General features: G+C 37.4%; 1 protein-coding gene across 1 annotated transcript in view; it reads left to right on the top strand.

Moving 5' to 3' along the window:
• The first annotated feature begins 1,554 nt into the window (after positions 1-1,554).
• Positions 1,555-21,282, top strand: part of mfhas1 (multifunctional ROCO family signaling regulator 1) — a 68,231-nt gene continuing 48,503 nt past the window's right edge. The window contains exon 1 of the mRNA XM_022666493.2: positions 1,555-4,893. Coding sequence (XP_022522214.2) covers positions 2,025-4,893 — 2,869 coding nt within the window. The 5' untranslated portion in view covers positions 1,555-2,024. The remainder of the gene's footprint in view (positions 4,894-21,282) is intronic.

Below are 21,282 nucleotides of genomic sequence, written 5' to 3'. Positions count from 1 at the left end.
AATAACTGCTGTCCTTTTAAAACGTTTAGTTTGTTTAAAGTGTGGTAAGGGAATGCTGCTATTTCCTACTCCAAGAAGTATATAATTAATAAATACAATAAAAATGTAACACATGCTTGACTGTAAAATACAAATCATTATTATTATCAACAAAAAAAGAAAGAAAGAAAAAAATCTATAGTTTCAAGAGATTATATATTTTTTATTCAAAGTAACAAATTGTGTCTTTGAAGTAAAAAATAAAAAAATAAAAACTTAATTCCTTCCAAAAGTTCAAATTTTTCTAGAATATATAATAAAAGTTAACAGCATTTTTTTTAATTCAATGTAACAAATTATGTCTTTGAGGTCGAGAACATTAGAGACCACCTTAAAATAAAATAAAAAATATCACTCTGATATTGTTTTTTTTTTCCTTGCTACACAGTGCACTTGTAACTTTTTATTAATTTCCAATTTCCAACATAATACAAGCAAGAAAATCGAAAAATAAATAAATACAAATAAACAACAACAAAACAAAAAATCTCACATTCTCCAACTAACCAATTTAACTCTTTAACATACTTTATTGTGCACACAGCTCTAAAGTGGAAGCAACACCAAAAATAAATCGAATTCCATAAATAATTCCAAATAATTCTTTGTAAATATACAGCTCTGGAAAAAAATAAGAGACCACTTAAAAATGCTGAGTTTCTTTGATTTTAACAAATAAAAAATCCTCTGGAATATAATCAAGAGGAAGATGGATGATCACAAACCATCAAACCACCAAACTGAACTGCTTGAATTTTTGCACCAGGAGTAAAGCAGCATAAAGTTATCCAAAAGCAGTGTGTAAGACTGGTGGAGGAGGAGAACATGATGCCAAGATGCACAAAAAATAACTGATTAAAAACCACCAGGGTTATTCCACCAAATATTGATTTCTGAACTGTTTTCTTCGCATTTTTTTGTCATTTTAGACATTTCTCATTTTTTGCAAATAAATAATAAAACAACAATGTTCATTTTACTCAAACATAAACCAATAAATAGCAAAATCAGAGAAACTGATTCAGAAACTGAAGTGTTCTCTTATTTTTTTTCAGAGCTGTATGATAGATAGATAGATAGATAGATAGATAGATAGATAGATAGATAGATAGATAGATAGATAGATAGATAGATAGATAGATTTGTAGATAGATAGATAGATAGATAGATAGATAGATAGATAGATAGATAGATAGATAGATAGATAGATAGATAGATAGATAGGAATAAATAAAAAAAGAAATAGATAGATAGATAGATAGATAGATAGTAAATAGATAGATAGATAGATAGATAGATAGATAGATAGATAGATAGATAGTAAATAGATAGATAGATAGATAGATAGATAGATCCAATGTAACAAATTATGTCTTTTGTCATTTAAAATGGAAAAACATCACTATAATATTGTTTTTTTTCTTTAGGGAAGGTGTGGGCGAGGTGATCTGACGCAGGGAGGCGGGGCTTATGGAGAGATAGAGGGAGGAGGGGCGGGGCTAAGAGAGGAGGAGGGCGTGGCTGAGAGAGAGAGAGCTGTATTCAGGCTACTGCTGCTTTTGTTTTGCTCCATTATCCAGCAGGAGCTGCTTCTTTTTCCTCCTTCTTTTTCAGCTGCTGGAAACAGAAACACACGGAGAGTAAACGAGTGGAGAGCAGCATCCAGCAGCGCCTGCCGCATGCCACACCCGTGATGAAGCCGGGCTGCAGTCGATGGCGCGGGGGGAGAGGACGAGCGACGCGCCGCTGCTGCTGCTGCTGCTGGAGCTCCTCCGCCCGGTTCCTCTCTGCGCTCCGGCTGTTTTTTTGCTCTGAAGGTGGGGTTCACCTCCGCGCTCTTCTGCTGCTGCTGAACGCTGACCTCCCCCGGGACTGTAGGACCGAGCTGGGCTGTGCGCCAGGCGAGCACAATGGCCACGAACACGTCCAGAAGCGCGCTGCCCGGCTAACCTCAAGCGGCTGTGCCCAATGAGAAGGCACGCAGGATGGCTGAGAACGAGGCGAACCTAAAGACGGCCAGGCTGTGGAGGGACGCAGCCCTGCGCTCCAGGAAGCTGAGGAGCAGCCTGAGGCAGCTCACGCTCAGCACCAAGAACGACAGCCAGACCATCACCCTCCCTGAAGACATCAAGGAGATCGAGGTGCTCAACCTGGGCAACAACGCCCTGCAGGAGCTGCCAGAAGGACTGGGATCCACCCTGACCAGGCTGCGCATCCTCATCCTCCGCAGGAACAAGTTTGCAGCTGTACCTTCTGCAGTGTTCCAGCTCAGCCAGCTGGTCGAGCTGGACCTCAGCCACAACTGCCTCAAGCACTTCTCGGAGGACATTGACCTCCTGAAAGGCCTCAAAAAGCTCTGCATCAGCCATAACAAGATCCAGTACCTCCCCTCGCAGATTGGCACCCTGCAGTGCTTGGAGGAGCTGGACATCAGCTTCAACGAGCTCCACGACTTCCCCAGGTCCTTCTCCCAGCTCAGGAGGCTGCGGACCCTTGACGTGGACCATAACAAGCTCCAGCACTTCCCGCCAGAGGTTCTGGCTCTGAGCGACCTGGAGGAGCTTGACTGCTCTGGCAACAAGCTAGAAGGTCTCCCGGGCAATATCATGATGCTCCAGTCCATTAAAATACTCTGGCTGAGCAGCACCCACATCGTCTCCTTACCCGAGACGTTCAGCGACCTGCAGAATTTGGAGAGCTTGATGCTCGACAACAACCTGCTCACAGCCCTGCCGCAGTCATTTGGTAAACTGCAAAGACTAAAGATGCTGAATCTCTCGTCCAACTCCTTTGAAGACTTCCCTCAGGTCGTTCTTAAAATCGCTCGCTTGGAGGAGTTGTACTTGAGCCGAAACCAGTTGTCTTTTCTTCCAGAAGAAGTGGGCCTGCTGTCTAACCTCGCTAACTTGTGGCTGGACAACAATAGAATAACCTTCCTTCCAGACTCCATCGTAGAGCTGGAGAAACTGGAGGAGCTGGTTTTACAGGGTAATCAAATAGCCATACTCCCAGACAACTTCGGTAAACTCGCCAAAGTCAACATTTGGAAAGTGAAGGACAATCCTCTCATACAGCCTCCGTATGAGGTCTGCATGAAGGGGATCCCTTATATTGCTGCCTATCAGAAGGAGCTCGCACACTCTCAACCTGCTGTTAAACCAAGATTAAAGCTTGTTCTGATGGGGCAGAAAAATGCAGGGAAAACTAGGCTCAGGCAGTGCATCGTAAGCAAAGCGCTGGACGCCAAGACGATACCTGGTGATAGAGGAATAGACGTGACCAACTGGGTAGCGGACTTGCATCGCAGTCTCACGTTCATCGTGTACGACTTATCAGGGAAGCAGAACTATGACCTCATCAAACCCTTTTTCCTCTCACCTGGAGCTCTGTACATTTTAGTGGTCAATTTAAAGGCCTACACGTGCAGGACCTTCTACTCCAGCGTGGGGTATTTCCTTCACCTGCTCAGTGCTAAAGTACCCCACGCTGTGGTGTGCATTGTGGGCACCCACACTGACCTTTGTGAGGAAATGGAGCTGGAGGAGAAGTGCTTGGACATCCACAGACAGATCTCCCTGCAGGAGAAGAGAGACATTGATTGTCTACATACACTTGCTGTGCAGGTGGACCAGGCCCTGGAGCAGGGCTACGACGTCCGGGCATCCAGCCCTCACGTACTCTTTTACGGCGTCTCGGACAAGAACCTGAGACGCAAGAAGGCCCAGCTGCAGTACATGTTGAACAATCGTTTGCAGATTTTGTCTCCGGTGTTTTGCGTCAGCTGCACGGAGGCACAGAAAAATGTCCAGCGCTTGAAAGAGAAGCTCATGTCGGTTGCTGACCACCGGCAGATCTTTCCTAATCTCCACAGAGTGCTGCCAAAGTCTTGGCAGATGCTGGAAGAGCTCCACTTTAAGCCAAAGGATCTGTGGCTATCTTGGTGGGACTCGGCCAGGTTGGGCCTCCAGGCAGGCCTGACCGAGGACCGCCTGCAGAGTGCCCTCTCGTACCTGCACGAGAGTGGCAAGCTGCTGTACTTTGAGGACAGCATCACTTTAAAAGAATATGTCTTCCATAATCTGCCACGGTTCATCGCCATCTTGAATGTCTTCTTTCAGAAGGACCTCGCAACGATGCTGGAAAAGCTGCACTTGGAGGAGGACGGTGGAGATGTGGAGAATAATGCTGCCGCCTCTGCATCTCAAATGCAACATCACGTGGAAGGCTTCCTGTTGCATGGCCTTCTGCCGTCCAACATCATCCGCCTGCTCCTCAGACCTCTCGTTCAGACCCAGCAGGACTTGCACCTCATCATGGAGCTGCTGGAGAAGATGGGGGTTTGCTACTGCATCAATAAACCTCGCAGCAAGCCACTGAACGGGGCCACTGTCATGTACAGGTTCCCCAGTTTGGTCAGTAATGAGGAGTCCTGTGCAGAACCCTGGCTGAACGGGGGCTCTTTGATTCCAGGGCAGTTCTTTTCTGTAGAACAGCTGCAGATAGAGTACAGCTTTCCATTTCTCATCCCTCCTGGGCTGTTTACACGCTACAGTGTGCAGATCAACAACCACGTGGTGCAGCGCTCTGATGGGAGGCATTACATCTTCGCTTACAGGGGGAAAGTGCCTGTGATGGTGAGCTACAGGCCCTCACGGAACAGACTGCAGCCGGAGACACTCGCCATCTCTAGCCATGCATCTTTGCCAAATATCTGGACAGCTTGGCAAGCTATAACCCCCCTTCTGGAGGAGCTGAATGTTCTCCTGCAGGAATGGCCTGGGCTGCATTATTCTGTACATATCCTGTGTTCCAAGTGCCTGAAGAGAGGGTCACCCAACCCACATTCCTTCCCAGGTGAGTGAGATTGTTATTCAGTGTGATTACTGTTGCGTATTTGCTTTGGTTTGTTGTGCTGAGCTACTCTCCTCCCAGTGAGAAATGTATATCATCTGTGTACAAGGAAAAAATGAACCAATAGAAATTCTTTAAAATCTCTCTTAATATTGACCTTAATTGAAAGTTAAGAAAGGTTTATCTCTCTCCTGTGAAGTTGCTGTTTTGGAGATGCATGTTTTTCATTGGACAGCGACCATATGTGGTTTATGGCTGTGTCTGAAACGCAAAGCATGTTGACTTGATGCCCTCACTATCTCAAAGTCAGATAAATGTATCTGTATCTTAATCAATAAGGAACCATAGGCAACCATATGGTAAGGTCAGTTCACTACTAGATACAAGCATTTAGCTGAGTTATTGTCCTTACAACACCACAAACTGAAGGATAGATAATTGCTGTATCTTCCACAATCTTCTAGGCATCTTCTAGGCAGCATTCCTAGAAAGCAAGTCTTTGTTTTGACTGCTTAACTCTGTGTGACACAAGTGATAAATGTATAAAGCCATCAATGGGTGTTCTTAATATAACCTGTGATTACTTATAGTATCATTGATAGCCTAATTATCTTAATCTTGTATTATATTATATACTGCTCTGGACAAAATTAATAGACCACTTCAGTTTCTGAATAAGTTTCTCTGATTTTGCTATTTATAGGTATACAGTATATTTGAGTAAAATTAACATTGTTGTTTTATTCTATAAACTACAGACAACATTTCTCCCAAATTCCACATAAAAAGAGTTTTCAGACCTCATAATGCAAAGAAAACAAGTTCATATTCATAAAGAAGTTTTAAGTGTTCAGAAATAATCAATATTTGGTGGAATAACCCTGGTGGTTTTTAATCACAGTTTTTTTCATGCTTCTTGGCATCATGTTCTCCTCCACCAGTCTTACACACTGCTTTTGGATAACTTTATGCTGCTTTACTCCTGGTGCAAAAATTCAAGCAGTTCAGTTTGGTGGTTTGATGGTTTGTGATCATCCATCTTCCTCTTGATTATACTCCAGAGTTTTCAATTTGGTAAAATCAAAGAAACTCATCATTTTAAAAGTGGACTCTTATTTTTCTTCCAAAGCTGTATATCATATATAACCTAAAGGCCTGTCACCATAACAGTTTCTCTTTGGACAATATATTGTCCCAGATATAAATGTTATAAAATAGATTATTGTCATATTACACCACTGATATATTTATACCATAAGAGCCTGATGCATTTGTGCTCTTTTTAAATAGCAATGCTGTTTAATAGATAATTATCCTAAATAAATAAAATACAAATTATATAAAACAAATTAGTAATAAGCGAGTAATAACATGTTTAAATATCCTAAACAAAATAAATGATAAATAAAGCATAAACTACACCTCGTTTATTTTAATGGTCTTAAAAATTATTGAAGCTAATTCCATATACTGTATGATAAGTTAATAACGTAATTATTAAGACAGACCTATTTTGGACAATATATTGTCCCAGAAATAATTTAGGCTCATTAGGATTAATTGTGCCAATTTTATGGTAAGTTGTACAATGACTTAAAAATATTCAGACATTGGAATTAGAATATAAAAATACTTTTAATATCCTAAATAAGAGATAAATTCTTACTGGGTCGTCCTTATTTATATAAAATTTTATATATTCTTATATATTTCATATATTATAAAAAGTCTAAAATGATTAAATTGCACAATAGCGTAACTATAATGACAGGCCTAATTATTTGATAATTTATAGTCTAATTATCTTGGCCTATATTAGAAGATTTAACCTATATATGTCCTTGTCATTGTTGTATTTCTGGTAATAATAATAATAATAATAATAATAATAGTAATAATAATAATCATAATAAACGTAATTTATATAGCACTTTTATACATAAAAATGCAGCTGAAAGTGCTTTACATGGAGAGAAAGAGAGTAAGACATAGCACACAAGCAAGCAAGACATTTAAAAAAATAATAAAATAAAGTAAAATAAATGAAATGAACATTAATAAAATATAAAACTCAAAAGCAGATGCATGAAAATTATAATACAGTCAAAACCAGACAGATAAAAATAAGATATAAAATAAAAATAAATAAGATAATAATAAGGAAAAATAGTATCAGAACCAAATAATAAAACAGTTATAATATATATATAATAAGAAGGATCTAAATGAACGATAGAAAATTAAGAATACGGCCTTATTAAAAACTAATGTAAAAAGATATGTTTTTAGCTTTTTCTTAAAAGTAGTAACAAAAGTTGCTTAATATTTATTAAAATTTATTATTATGTAATTGTTTGCAGATTTTTGGCGCATAAAAACAGAAAGCTGCTTTTTCTCCACTCTTTTTGAGTGGAGTGATAATGATGATGATGGTAATGATGATAATAATGACCCTTTGTTCCCAAAAGTAGCGTAATCCATCATACTAATACAAATAAAGGCAATATTTGTTTAATTTCATCACAAACATTTAGCAATCGCAGTGCTGCGGGCTAAAGCCGGGCTTTATTGCTGGGTAAACACTGACTCATGTAGTCTGGAGTTCAGGCGCAGCGCTCTGAGGGATGATGCAGGCTAAACAAAGGGCATGTGGGGGTGGGAGTGACGGGAGACGGGGGTCTCCGCGGGCCTCCAGCCCCACCTAGAAACACAAATTAGCCTGAGCCGGTCTGTCTCGCCTGCTGAGAGAGCAGCCATATACACACACACACTGTAGTGAGGAGAGAGCGTTGCTATGGTAACAAATTATGCCTGTTCATGGGATGCGGGGATGCGAGGAGACGGTGAGCGTATCATCCTTTACTCTGGAACCACCAGTCCAACCGCTGCTGGGGTCCCCATACAGAGACCTAAACAAAGAGTACAAGAAGGACCACTCCTTAGAAATTAGTCTTATAAAATATATATATTTTTTTATTTGCACACATATGTGAAAGAAGGATACAAACATATTTTAAACAGCTGCATAAACACTATAAATAAACCTAAAATGCTCAATTTTTAAATGTTCAAAAGAGAGGTTGCACAAGTTAGACACAAATATAATATAAATTTACAATACAGTATGCTATTATTGAATCCCTTAGAGGCATTAAAGTATTTAAATCAGCCACAATTTCCTTTCTTTCTCCAGTTAACAATTAAATTCAGTTCGGTGTGCATTAAAGTTATCCTTCAACCTACATTATTATTCTATATTTAAACAGGGCTATAGTTAACTGCGCTTAAAGTTTTTTTCAACCTTGATCCAAAGTTTTTGGGAGTTTTATTTCTTGCGATAGATAAATGATTCTGTACTCAGGACTGGTTCTGGTCTCGTCTCTGAGACGAGAGGAACTTTTTTTCAGAGCTCTGAGTCTATTGCGTCTCTTTTCTGAGGAAATAAATGCTGTTTGCTGTTGTTTTTCTATTTTACTTGGACTCTTATACAGTAAGGAACAGCAGCAGGTGCTCCTCAGATAAAGTGTTGTTCTTATGTTTCCTTAAGCAGGACCAAGCGTTTGACTCCACAGAGCTGACCTACTGTCACTCCAGTGTGTTAGCTTGTTTTATACAACAGTTAGTTCCGACCTCACAATCTGATTGGTTGAGAAGTGATGATATTTCGTGATAACATCACAGCCTTCTCACACTAAACTTGTATCTCTCCGCCGACGCGTTGCCGAGTAACGGCGTATATACACAGGACACCCGCAAGCAGCGTTAGCTTAGCACAGGCTAGCGCTCAGCCGCGGCATGCTCGCCCGCAGCACTGGCTCGTCTTTCGTGGAAAAAAAGGGAATGAAAATCGCTCGGTTAATGCCGTCTTACAGCCAGAACGCTAACCAGCCAGGCTAGGCTAAGCTAAGTTAATGCTGAGCTAAAGCAAGCTACGCTAACCTAACCACAGTCCGGCCAGCTAGCTAAAACCAACACCACCCAGGAAAATAAGCAGAATTGCTAAAATTCGCGGCTTTCACCTGAAGACGACTCCACAGAGCAGGAGAGGAGAGTATTAGCGTTATTTCACGCTCCTGACGTTACCATCTTCACTTATTCCCAATTTTGCTTTCAAGCTAACTTTCGTGGTGTTAGTCTGCCTGAACCATACACTGTATGTAGTTAAGTTGTGGTGGAACTACTTTTTGGCGGAAGGCTCAGTCCATATTAAAGCATATTCAAACTGAATTCCTTAAAGTTCTTTGATTTATTTTCTTTATATATTTAGTAAAAAAAGAAACTGTTGTATAAAAGCAATAGAACACTCGAGGTCGTATAACATCACAAATAACATCACGGCTGTGATGATCTACTGTACTCGCCTTCGGCTCGTGCCTGCAACCAAATCACAGCCGTGATGTTATTTCGCGATAACACACTCCCTCTCGTGTTCTATTGCTTAAATGCAAACTGGCTAGCGTTAGCTGTATCTGCTTCTTTAGCCTCTAGCAGTAGGGCAGTATGTAAAAAATGCACACTGGTTTTAAATTTCCCATCGTCCAGGACTTGGGTGCACCAAATCGTATCGAACCCAATAATAATTGCCAAAATTCGGACATGATTAAAAAAGCTTCATATCACTATATTATAATATCATTGAAACCAGATCGATTTTTAAGAAATTAGTCTTATAAAATATATAGATTTTTTTATTTGCACACATATGTTAAAGAAGGAAGCAATTACAGCATATTACAGAAGTGAGAAAAAAGTACGTGCAAGAAAAGTGAGAAAGCCCATAAGGGATTATATATAGTAATTTCCCTTCAAATTACAAACAAAATTATAAGAAAATAATAATTGCATAAATACATACATACAGACGCCTACATGCACATTTACGCATACATATACACACATACATACATTCATATACACATGCAATAATAGCCATGCAATAATAATGCATGTTATACCTTGTTTTTAACATCTTCACATTGGCTGTACAGTCTCTGCCTTAATATAAGTTGCCGTAGTAAATAAAATATATAATATAATAATATATAATAATACCCCATGAAACACAAGTGTGTAACTTAAGCTTAATCCCATATAATCAAAATAATATAATTAAATTAAATAATTTAAATTAAATTGAGATTGACAGTCAGTAATTCAATTAAAAATGTGAAACTCATATATTATATAGATGTATTAAACACAGAGTGATCTATTATAAGCTTTTATTTCTTTTATCGTTGAGTATTATGGATTACAGCCAATGAAAACCCAAAAATCAGTGTCTCAGAAAATTGGAACATTATATACTGTAAGAGCAATTGGTACTTTTGGCAGTGTGGGCAGTGTGCCAAGTCCTGCTGAAAAATGAAATCCGCATTTAAACCATAAAACTCCAAATCATCACTGATTGGTGGAAACTTCACAATAGACATCGAGCAGTTTGGACTGTGTGTCTCTCCACTCTTCCTCCAGACTCTGATCCCTTGATTTACTCTAAATGAAATGTAAAATTTACTGATGATCAGTGATGGTTTGGAGAGTCATGTGAGACATCTGCTGGTGTTGATCCACTGTGTTTTATTATCATGTCCAACTAGTGTATATTGCCCTAAAATAGCAGTCTTTGTTAGCACAGTATAAATAGTATTAATGCTCAGTATTAATAATGAGTAGCAGACGTCTAGACGTATGTAACCATGTATCATAGTTTATCACAGGTGGTGTAGTAAATATGGCTTTTATATGGACTTTTATTATGAAATTTGAGCACTGTTAAAACAAAGAGCAAGATACAGGCTGGCCCACTTTACAGGCTGGTACATTTTTACAAATATGTTGAGTAATAGCTGCAGTCCTATAGCAAAGTGATGTATTTTGTTTGGCTCTTTTTTCACTCAGAGTTGCTCATATCTCTTTCTTTGCATCATGTTGTGGTCGGTGATGGAGCTGAGTCAGGCTGCTGCAGTGGATTAGCTCATGTCTGTGCGAATCATTTAACGTAACGCTGAGCTCCACAGAACCGAGAAAAATCCGTCTTCTGTCCTCCGGTCTGTAGATCCAGTAGATCAGGGACTGCACTGAGAGTACTGCAGCATTTCTGCTTGGGGTTTGATTGTAAAATTAGATTATTTTAGTAGATTAGGGGAGAGCTTGTGACCAAAAATGTATGTCACAGTATTTTTCAAGATTCTAACTGTTTTATGGTACATCGCTGTATTTCTTTTATTGTATTTATGTATGTATTTATTTTTTTATTGCATGTCTTTGCTTTTATATAGGATTTTGACTTTTACTTTGTACTGTTAGGAGCACATATGTAATATAAAACATTAAGGCTTTAAATTAAGGCTTTGATTAGTAAAGGGTTTACTTTGTCCCACAAAATTAAACAATATATGAAGAAATCAGACTTTATTAGCGGAAAAACAGCTGAAGAATTTAATAAATAGACCTTAAAAAGAGATACGCCTTTAACAACTTTAACAAGGCTTCCTTTACAAAACTCGATATTTTAAATAGCTCCATAAACACTATGAATAAACCTAAAATGCTAAATTTTCAAATGTTCAAAAGAGAAGTTGCACAAGTTAGACACAAGTTTAATATCAATTTCCAGTTAATACATTCAGTTCAGTGTGCATTAAAATGATTCTTCAAGCTACAGTATTACCATATATTTAATCAGGGTTATAGTTACTGCTCTTGAAGCTTTTTTTTGCATCTCGTATCCAGAGCTTTAGGGAGTTTTATTTCTTGCGAAAGATAAATGATTCTGTACTCAGGACTGGTTCTGGGCTTGTCTATGGGACAAGAGCAACTTTTTTCAGAGCTGTGAGTCTATTGTGTCTCTTTTCTGAGTGAATAATTGCTGTTTGCTGTTGTTTTTCTATTTTACTTGGACTCATAAAAATACTCATACAGTAAGAAACAGCAGCAGGTGCTCCTCAGATAAAGTGTTGTTCTCATGTTTCTTTAAGCAGAACAGTGCGTTTGACTCCACAGACCTGACCTACCATCACTCCAGTGTGTTAGCTTGTTATGCTAACTGGCTAGCGTTAGCTGTATCTGCTTCTTTAGCCTCTAGCAGTATGGCAGTATGTGAAAAATGCATACTGGTTTTAATTTTCCTATCGTCCAGGATTTGGGTGCAGCATATCGTATCGAACCCAATAATAATCGCCAAAATTCAGACATGATTAAAAAAGCTTCATATTACTATATTATAATATTATTGAAAGCAGATCTATTTTGTATTTGTTTTGCTATTTATTTGCTTTTAATTGTTTAGTTGCAGTTTTTATGCATGCATAAATATGCTGCACTGTAGTTTTCTTGTAGATCTTTGTTTTTACATTACTTTATTTTCATATTATTTTGTATTTTCTTGCGCTATTATAAATTATACAAAGGGAGGGGCTTGGTAAGTTATGGTTTATTAAACAGATAAACGTTTGTTTTCATATTTTTTTCTACTGATTGTGAAACTTTTTTAATATTGCCAAAAATTATTAGATTGCTATCGCAAAAATACCCTGAAATATTGTGATATTATTTTAAGGCAGCTATGATGTAAGGTGAGAGGTATGATACAGTATGGCACACCCATGCCCATCACCTTATACCTGCAGTGTGCTGGCACAGCTGGTACAGAACTCTTTATAAATGTAAATATTTCATTAGATTTTTGTCCGGTTTAAAGCAGAAGTGCCTTGTCTTTATCCATTTTGCATGAGATTGCCGGACAATCGATCAGCAGTATCGGATAATGGAGCACTAAAGGAGTAAATGCTATTGATTTCAGAGACATTACGCAAATATGGCGTTATTGGATTTACATTCTAGTTACTCCTTACTTACTGATGATGACATCAGATATAATGGAGCACAGCAAGCTGTTCAGGAGGCACTGAGACAGAGATTTGACTGATTGGACTGTTTGGTTTCCAGTAGGGGTGTGCCATACTTTATCGTACACGATAAAATCGTCAAAATGTTTAAATATCGTGAACAATATTGTACCCTAAAATACTGTGCCGTATCACACATCCCGTTTCCCATTATATATCTACTAGAGACAGATTATATCTGTCCAGTATTATTTATTTTACTTTAATCCTGAATATATGGAGATATTTGGAGTGTATTATTATTAATATCATGACTTTTTAATATCTCAGTTAGAGCTGTGCAGTATTGTATTGTGTGTAACAAGAAAATATATTTTTTTTCTTGCAGTGTATAGTGTATTTCTAAAATAGTTTTTCAAAAAGTGTTTTGTCATATTGCCAAGAGTATCGACATCGCGAAAATACCACGAAATATCGTGTTATTATTTTAGGGCCATATCGCCGACCCCTAGTTTTTTTAGGTCCTTTTGTAATAGCAATACTTGTCTTTACCATAAAACAACTGGATTACCTTCTTCTGCCACGCCCACTTTCCAAAAAAAAAAAAAGCATGGCAATTTCATTGTCGTTTCCACACCAGGGTTCATGTTCGTGTTCACATTACCAGGCTGAAGTGACTCAAATCCGTTTTTTTTGCTTAATGTGGCCAAATCAGATTTTTTTTCATGGCTGTGTAAACATGCCAAATCCGTTTTTTTTTTTTTAATCAGGTTTGAGTCACTTTCATATGTGGTCCTAAATCAGATACATATCTGATTCATTGACGTGCAACATGAATGTAAACGGTCAAATCGGAATTCATGCGTCTTTTTGCTTTTACGCATTAGCATTAGCATTAGCATTAGCGCTACGTGCTTCTCTCCCGTACCCACACACACATCTCTTGGTGCAGCTGTGCAGCTATAGCTGCAAAAACAGCAAAAGCAAACCGAATCAGTTTCTCTGATTTTGCTATTTATAGATTTATGTTTGAGTAAAATGAACATTGTTGTTTTATTCTATAAACTACAGACAACATTTCTCCCAAATTACAAATAAAAATATTCTCATTTAGAGCATTTATTTACAGAAAATGAGAAACGGCTGAAATAACAAAAAAGAAGCAGAGCTTTCAGACCTCAAATAATGCAAAGAAAAAACAAGTTCATATTCATAAAGTTTTAAGAGTTCAGAAATCAATATTTGGTGGAATAACACTTTGGTGGTTTTTAATCATGTTTTTTTTCATGCATCTTGGCATCATGTTCTCCTCCACCAGTCTTACACACTGCTTTTGGATAACTTTATGCTGCTTCACTCCTGGTGCAAAAATTCAAGCAGTTCAGTTTGGTGGTTTGATGGCTTGTGATCATCCATCTTCCTCTTGATTATATTTTTTATTTAGGTTTTATAATTTGGTAAAATCAAAGAAAAGTCTGAAAGTCTTACTTTATTCAGCCTAAATTCTTTTTTTTTTTTCAGACTCTAGCTCTGGTTGGAAAGGATAAGAGTAGATGTTGCGTCAGACCACTGAGTCATTATCACTGTTTATGACCATATTAGTGCAGAGCATATTTAGCATCTTATTAGAAAGATAAAAGCAGGAGTTTTATGTAAGAGCTGCATGGCACAGACTCTGCACGTTTTTGCCAAAGAGCGAGTCATAAAGAACTGGCTGGGGTTTATTCGGTTTGGGTAATGAGGCAGAGCTGGATGTGGCGTAATAATATACGCTTGTTCTGAAAAGAAAACTTGTTTCTTCTGTTAGTGGAAGTTCCTCGCTCTTTATAAGCCTGTGACAAACCCAAGACAAGCCCGGACTTCACTGAGAGCACAGTAAACATACGTACAGTATCTGCTGCTGCTGCTGCTTTTTTGATGATTATAGAGGTGGGCGATATGACCCTAAAATAATATCACAATATTTCATAGCATTTTTGTGATAACGATACTCTTAGCGATATGACGAAACACTGTATTAAAAAAATACATATATTTAAAGAATACGCTACTACAACAAAATGAAAATTAAATTTTATTATTGCATACGATATGATATGATATGGCACACCCCTTACTGAGATATTAAAAAAATACAAGAATTTTATCAGATTTATAAAAGAAATCAATGATCCAGAATGATCAATCATGATGCTAATATTAATAATACACTCCAAATATCTCCATATATCCAGGATTAAAGTAAAATAAATTATACTGGACAGATATAATATGTCTCTAGTAGATATATAATGGGAAAAAATGAGAACAGTGTATTTGCATTTTTTTTTTGCAAAAGCACACCTCAATGGACTCTGTTTGTGGAGTGCTTGCAGAAATGGCTTCTTTCGCATCACTCTCCCCATACAGCTTCTCCTTGTGTAAAGTGCGCTGTATTGTTGAGCGATGCACAGTGACACCATCTGCAGCAAGATGATGCTGCAGCTCTTTGGAGGTGGTCTGTGGATTGTCCTTGACTGTTCTCACCATTCTTCTTCTCTGCCTTTCTGATATTTTTCTTGGCCTGCCACTTCTGGGCTTAACAAGAACTGTCCCTGTGCTCTTCCATTCCTTACTATGTTCCTCACAGTGGAAACTGACAGGTTAAATCTCTGACACAACTTTTTGTGTCCTTCCCCTGAACAACTATGTTGAACAATCTTTGTTTTTAGATCATTTGAGAGTTGTTTTGATGAGCCCATGATGCCACTCTTCAGAGGAGATTCAAATAGGAGAACAACTTGCAATTGGCCACCTTAAATACCTTTTTCTCATGATTGGATACACCTGGCTATGAAGTTCAAAGCTCAATGAGGTTACCAAACCAATTTAGTGCTTCAGTAAGTCAGTAAAACGTAGTCAGGAGTATTCAAATCAATAAAATGATAAGGGTGCCCATACTTTTGCACCGGTCAAATTTTGATTTAATGCATATTGCACAATAAACCTCATTTCAATCCTGAAATATTACTGTGTCCATCAGTTATTAGATATATCAAACTGAAATGTCTGTTGCAAACACCCAAATATTTAGAAGTAAAAATGATTTAGATTAATAGGGGTGCCCAAACTTTTTCATATGACTGTATATTCTTTGGATTAAATGCAGGTATCTGGTATAGTGAAACTACACAAATTTTATTTCACAGGATTTATATAGGTTTTTGCATTAACCATATATATTATATTATTCTAAGGCATGTATTTATTGTCTGCTATTGAATTTTTTTGAAATGATACCCTTCCATATAAGAGATTACTAGATTAAAAAGAATGGCTGCTTTGATCCTGTTTAAGAACATTTTATCTGTATTATAGCTGTAGGTCCTTTTTACCATTTGCAGGCCTTCCTATGTTTTGGACAAGACAGTCCAGCGAGTTTAGCAGCTCCGTTTTTCTTCCCGCCATATTTGGGAATGATATTTTTGGCTCAGTCGTATGTTGATTCAGTCTTGAGGCTCCTCTCTCTTGCAGACTAAACATAACGGGAGTAATGACTGCAGAGCGCCATCTTTCTTATACGCACTATTCCTCCTGTTAAATAACAGCTTTCTGCTTTATTAAAACACATATTTTTACACTTTATTAAAGTTTTGGCAGTGTTACAGACCAATGCATTCGCTTTTTTTGTGGAAATGTTTAGAAAGTGCTGTTTTTTATTCTTCACACTTTGTAGGAAAACTTTTAGGCCAATTAAACATATTTTAAAGTTGTGTGCTCTCAGAATTTGAAAATATCGCTGGTTTTATTCCACCCTAATGAATTTAACTAGAGCTAGAATTTAAGGTGGAATAGCTACAACAACAAGAAACCAAGTTGTAGCACTATTTAAGGTGGAACAGAAAAATCTAATAAGCAACTGTTGCACACTAGTTATAGAATATCTGTAGCACTTAAGGTGGAATAGAAGATAAAGAAGCCAACATAGCTGTACAGTAGGTGCAGAATTTAAGGTGGAATTGCTATAACAGTAAAAACAATCTCTTTCACTATTTAAGGTGGAACAAGGGAACAAAATATATTTTAAGATGGTGAATACTAATTCTATGTTTTTGCTGGATTTAACAATGTAGGTGCAGAATTTAAGGTGGAATTACCATGAAAGTAAGAAACCAAGTTGTAGCACTTGGATTGAACTTATTCACTATTTAAGGTGGAGCAGTGGACCATAATACATTTTAAGACGGTGAATACTAATTGCTGAATGCATTTATCAATGCAGGTGTAGCATTTAAGGTGGAATTACTGTAACAGTAATTCACTGTTTAATAAGCAGCTGGTGAACACTAGTTCTAGAATAACTGTAGCACTTAAGGTGGAATAGAAGATAAAGAAGCCAACATAGCTGTTTTTTTGCTGAATGCATTTAATGATGTAGGTGCAGAATTTAAGGTGGAATTGCTATAACAGTAAGAAACCAAGTTGTAGCACTTGAATTTAACTTCTTCACTGTTTAAGGTGGAATGGTGGAACAAAATATCTTTTAAGATGGTGAATACTAGTTCCATGTTTTTGCTGTAACAATGCAGGTGCAGAATTTAAGGTGGAATAGCTATAACAGTAAGAAACCAAGTTGTATCACTTATCAATTAACTCATTTACTGTTTAAAGGTGGAATAGAACAATATGTTAAGCAGCTGGTGAACACTAGTTCTAGAACAGCTAGAGCACTTAAGGTGGAATAGAAGACATTTTTGCTCAATGCATTTGACAATGCATGTGTATTATTTAAGGTGGAATAGCTATAACAGTAAGAAACCCAATTGTGGCACTTGAATTGAAATTCTTTACTATTTAAGGTGGAACAGAAATTCTAATAAACAGCTGGTAAACACTAGTTCTAGAATATCTGGATTACTTAAGGTGGACTGGAAGATAAAGTAGCCAACATAGCTGTATTTCCTGAATGCCTTTGACAATGCAGGTGTATACTGTAAGGTGTAACAGCTATAACAGTAAGAAACCACGTTGAATTTAACTCCTTTACAATTTAAGATGGAACAGAATAATCTAATAAGCAGCTGTTAAACACTAGTTCTAGAACAGCTGTAGCACTTAAGGTGGAATAGAAAATAAGGAAGCCAATATAGATATTTATTGGTGAGTGTATTTAACAATGCATGTGTATAATTTAAGGTGGAATAGTTCTAACAGTAAGAAACCAAATTGTGGCACTTTAATTGAAATTCTTTACTATTTAAAGTTGAAGAGAAAATCTAATAAGCAGCTGGTAAACACTAGTTCTAGAACATCTGTAGCACTTAAGGTGGAATAGAAGACAAAGAAGCCAACATAGCTGTTTTTGCTAAATGCATTTAACAATACAGGTGCAGAATTTAAGGTGGAATTGCTATAAAAAAAACAAGTTGTAGCGCTTGCATTTCACTATTTAAGGTGGAAGAGAATAATCTAATAAGCAGCTGGTAAACACTAGTTCCAAAATATATAGCACGATAAATAAGCAGAGGTTGCTGTTTTTTGCTTTTTATTCTCAAGTTTGTAGCTTTTCATCCAGACACATGTAGCTGCTTTACTATTTAAGGTGTAATGACAAATAACATGGAAAAAGCAGCTATTAGTGTAATTATGTGATTAAAGTGTCAGCATTTAAGGTGGAGCTAAAACTTAGAAGTAAGTACTTCACTTTTTAAGTTGTCGTCTATTTCTTTTTAAAAGTACAAGTGAATTTGGTGTAGTACAGTTTAGTGTAAGAACATTTTAATTTAGGTATAAATGAAGAGATCAAGTGTGTTTAAGCTGTAGGAATTACATATGCATAAATAGAAACACATTAAAACATATTAAGATAATTAAGTGTCATTAGTTTGAATCAACATGTGAACATGTGGGTTGTTATTCTGTCTAAAATAAGATAAAATGGGTTATATCTGTACAGGTCACATTAGTAATGTTTATTTTAAAACTATAAGACATGAGGGAGGTGGGCGGTTGCCCTCACTGCCCTCACTTTGCCCTCACTTTGCATGTATTCATGGCCAAGTATCAGTATAGCCTGATCTATTTGAAAGTGTATCCAGTGACTGAGTCTCTATTAATATAAGCAGGTAATTGGAACAGGTTATTCTGGTGCTTTTCACATTCTTTGTGTTTAACACCTCTGCCTTTTAAACATGATATTAACTTCATATATAAAGCCTTTAAACCTCTCAGAGTGACTAATTCCACCGACTGATATCATTATCCTACTGACTGCATTCTGGTCTTTGTACTGAAAGTTATTAATAATACGGAGAATTTGATCTTATCATGTTCATTTTGGCTTTTAATTGGGGTTGTTTTTCACTATTTTGTTCAGAAAAGGCTTCTTTGACCTATTTGGAGAGAGTGCCAAGACGAAATCATGGAACTTGGCCGGAGATGTGTGAGAAATAAGAGACAGATCACTGTCCTCTGGTCCTGCAGGAACGTTCCTCCAGGAGCCTTTACACTGTTTCAGTACACTGAGTGAGAACATCACACAGATATTTAGCTTTTACCAAGTGAAATTAACTCGTCTAAGGCAGTAAATCTTATTTTTTGCCTTACTAAGCATTGTGTAATCAGTGATTTTTGCTGATATTTGATACTACTGATATTTTTACACAGATATTTTGCTGCACTTATTTAATTTCAAGGCAATAAATTAATAAATAATTTTTTTCCTGATGAGAAGTTTTGTTCTGCTATGCTTTGTGTAAGTGTAAGATTTTTGTAAAATTCCTTATTTTAGGAATAAGGATCTTAATCAGTCTCAGTCTTACTTAGAATTTTGGGAACTCCCAGCTGGCTCATATTTTTGCTTTCTTTTTAAAGTGGCTTTAAAATGTGGCTTGTTTTGAAATTTGGGTTCCCAAGCAAAGTTCTCAAACTGACCTCCAGGAACTCCCAGATGGCTCATATTTTTACTGCATTTTGGAGTATCAGGAGTTGGTATGGCGCACAAATATGGCTTTTTCTATGGTAATTTGGGTTTCCTAAAGCAAGGGTTCTCAAACTAACCCTCAGGGACCCTAATTTTTGCTGTTTTTTAGAGTATCAGAAGATGGTTTGGAGCAAAATGTGGCTTTTTATTGGGGAATTTGGGGTTTTAAACAAACATTCTCAAACTGACCCCCAGAAACGTCCAGATGGCTCATATTTGTGCAGTTTTTCAGAAGCTGAGTATCAGAAGTTGTTCTGGAGCAGGAATGTGGCTTCTCTGGAAATTTGGGTTCCCCAAAGCAAGGGTTCTCAAACCGACCCTCAGGGACTCCCTGATGGCTCATATTTTTGCTTCTTTTTCAGAGTATTAAAAGTTGAGTTTGGAGCAGAAATGTGGCTTATTTGGTCATTTGGATTGCCCAAAGCGAAAGATTCTCAATCTGACCTGTTTTTCAGAGTATCAGAAGTTGGTTTGAAGCTGAAATATGTGGCTTCTCTGGAAATTTGGGTTTCCTAATGCAAAAATTCTCAAACTGACCCTCAGAGACTCCCTGGTGGCTCATATTTTTGCTTCTTTTTCAGAGTACTGAAAGTTGAGTTTGAAGCAGAAATGTGGCTTATTTGGTAATTTGGGTTTTCCAAAGCAAAAGTTCTCAAACCAACCCTCAGGGACCCACATTTTTACTGTTTTTCAGAGTATCAGAAGTTGATTTGGAGCAAAATGTATCTTTTTATTGGGGAATTTGGGGGTTTAAAACAAAAGTTCTTAAACTGACCCCCAGAAACGTATAGATGGCTCATTATTTTGCTGTTTTTTAGAGTATCAGAAGTTGGTTTGGAGCAAAAATATATGGCTTCCTTGGAAATTTGGATTCCCCAAACCAAGGATTTTCAAACTGACCCTCAGGGACTCTCTGATGGCTCATATTTTTGCTGCATTTTGGAGCATCTGATATTGATTTGGAGCAAAAATATGGCTTTTTGTATAGGAATTTGGGTTTTTAATTGAAATGTTCTCAAACTGACCTCCAGAAACTACCAGATGGCCCATATTTTTGTTGTTTTTCAGAAGCTGAGTATTAGAAGTTGGTTTGGAGCCAAAATATATGGCTTCCTTATATATATGGAAATTTGGGTTTCCTAATTCCTTAAGCCAGGGTTCTCATATAGACCCTCAGAGACTCCCAGATAACCAGTATTGGTCGAGTTCAGATTCCAGAGCTTCAGAAAAGATAGCGTTTGGCTAAAGCAGGGCTTTCTTCAGGGCATAGGTCACTAATTTGTGCTGCTTTTCTTAGCATGCTCTGCCCCTGACCTACGCACATGCCTTTTCATAGTCTGAGTGGGAGAGTTACTGCTGTTTTAAGAACCTGGGACTGCATAATGAAGGCTTTTCTGTTCATCAGAAACATTTAGAGATGTTTGTTTTTGAGAATATTATTATACATGTTGGCTAAAATGTCAGGAGTGCTGCTGCCTCTGTGAACAGACGTATATTTAACACAAGGCAGGATGTCCAATCTTATTATACGGTTTTTAAATTATTGCTCTCTCTGCCAGTTGATCTTAGTCGTCTTACACTGAA

The sequence above is a fragment of the Astyanax mexicanus genome, chromosome 17 (assembly GCF_023375975.1).
Source record: "Astyanax mexicanus isolate ESR-SI-001 chromosome 17, AstMex3_surface, whole genome shotgun sequence".
Lineage (NCBI taxonomy): Eukaryota > Metazoa > Chordata > Actinopteri > Characiformes > Acestrorhamphidae > Astyanax > Astyanax mexicanus.
This window is presented reverse-complemented; position numbering and strand designations above follow the sequence as displayed.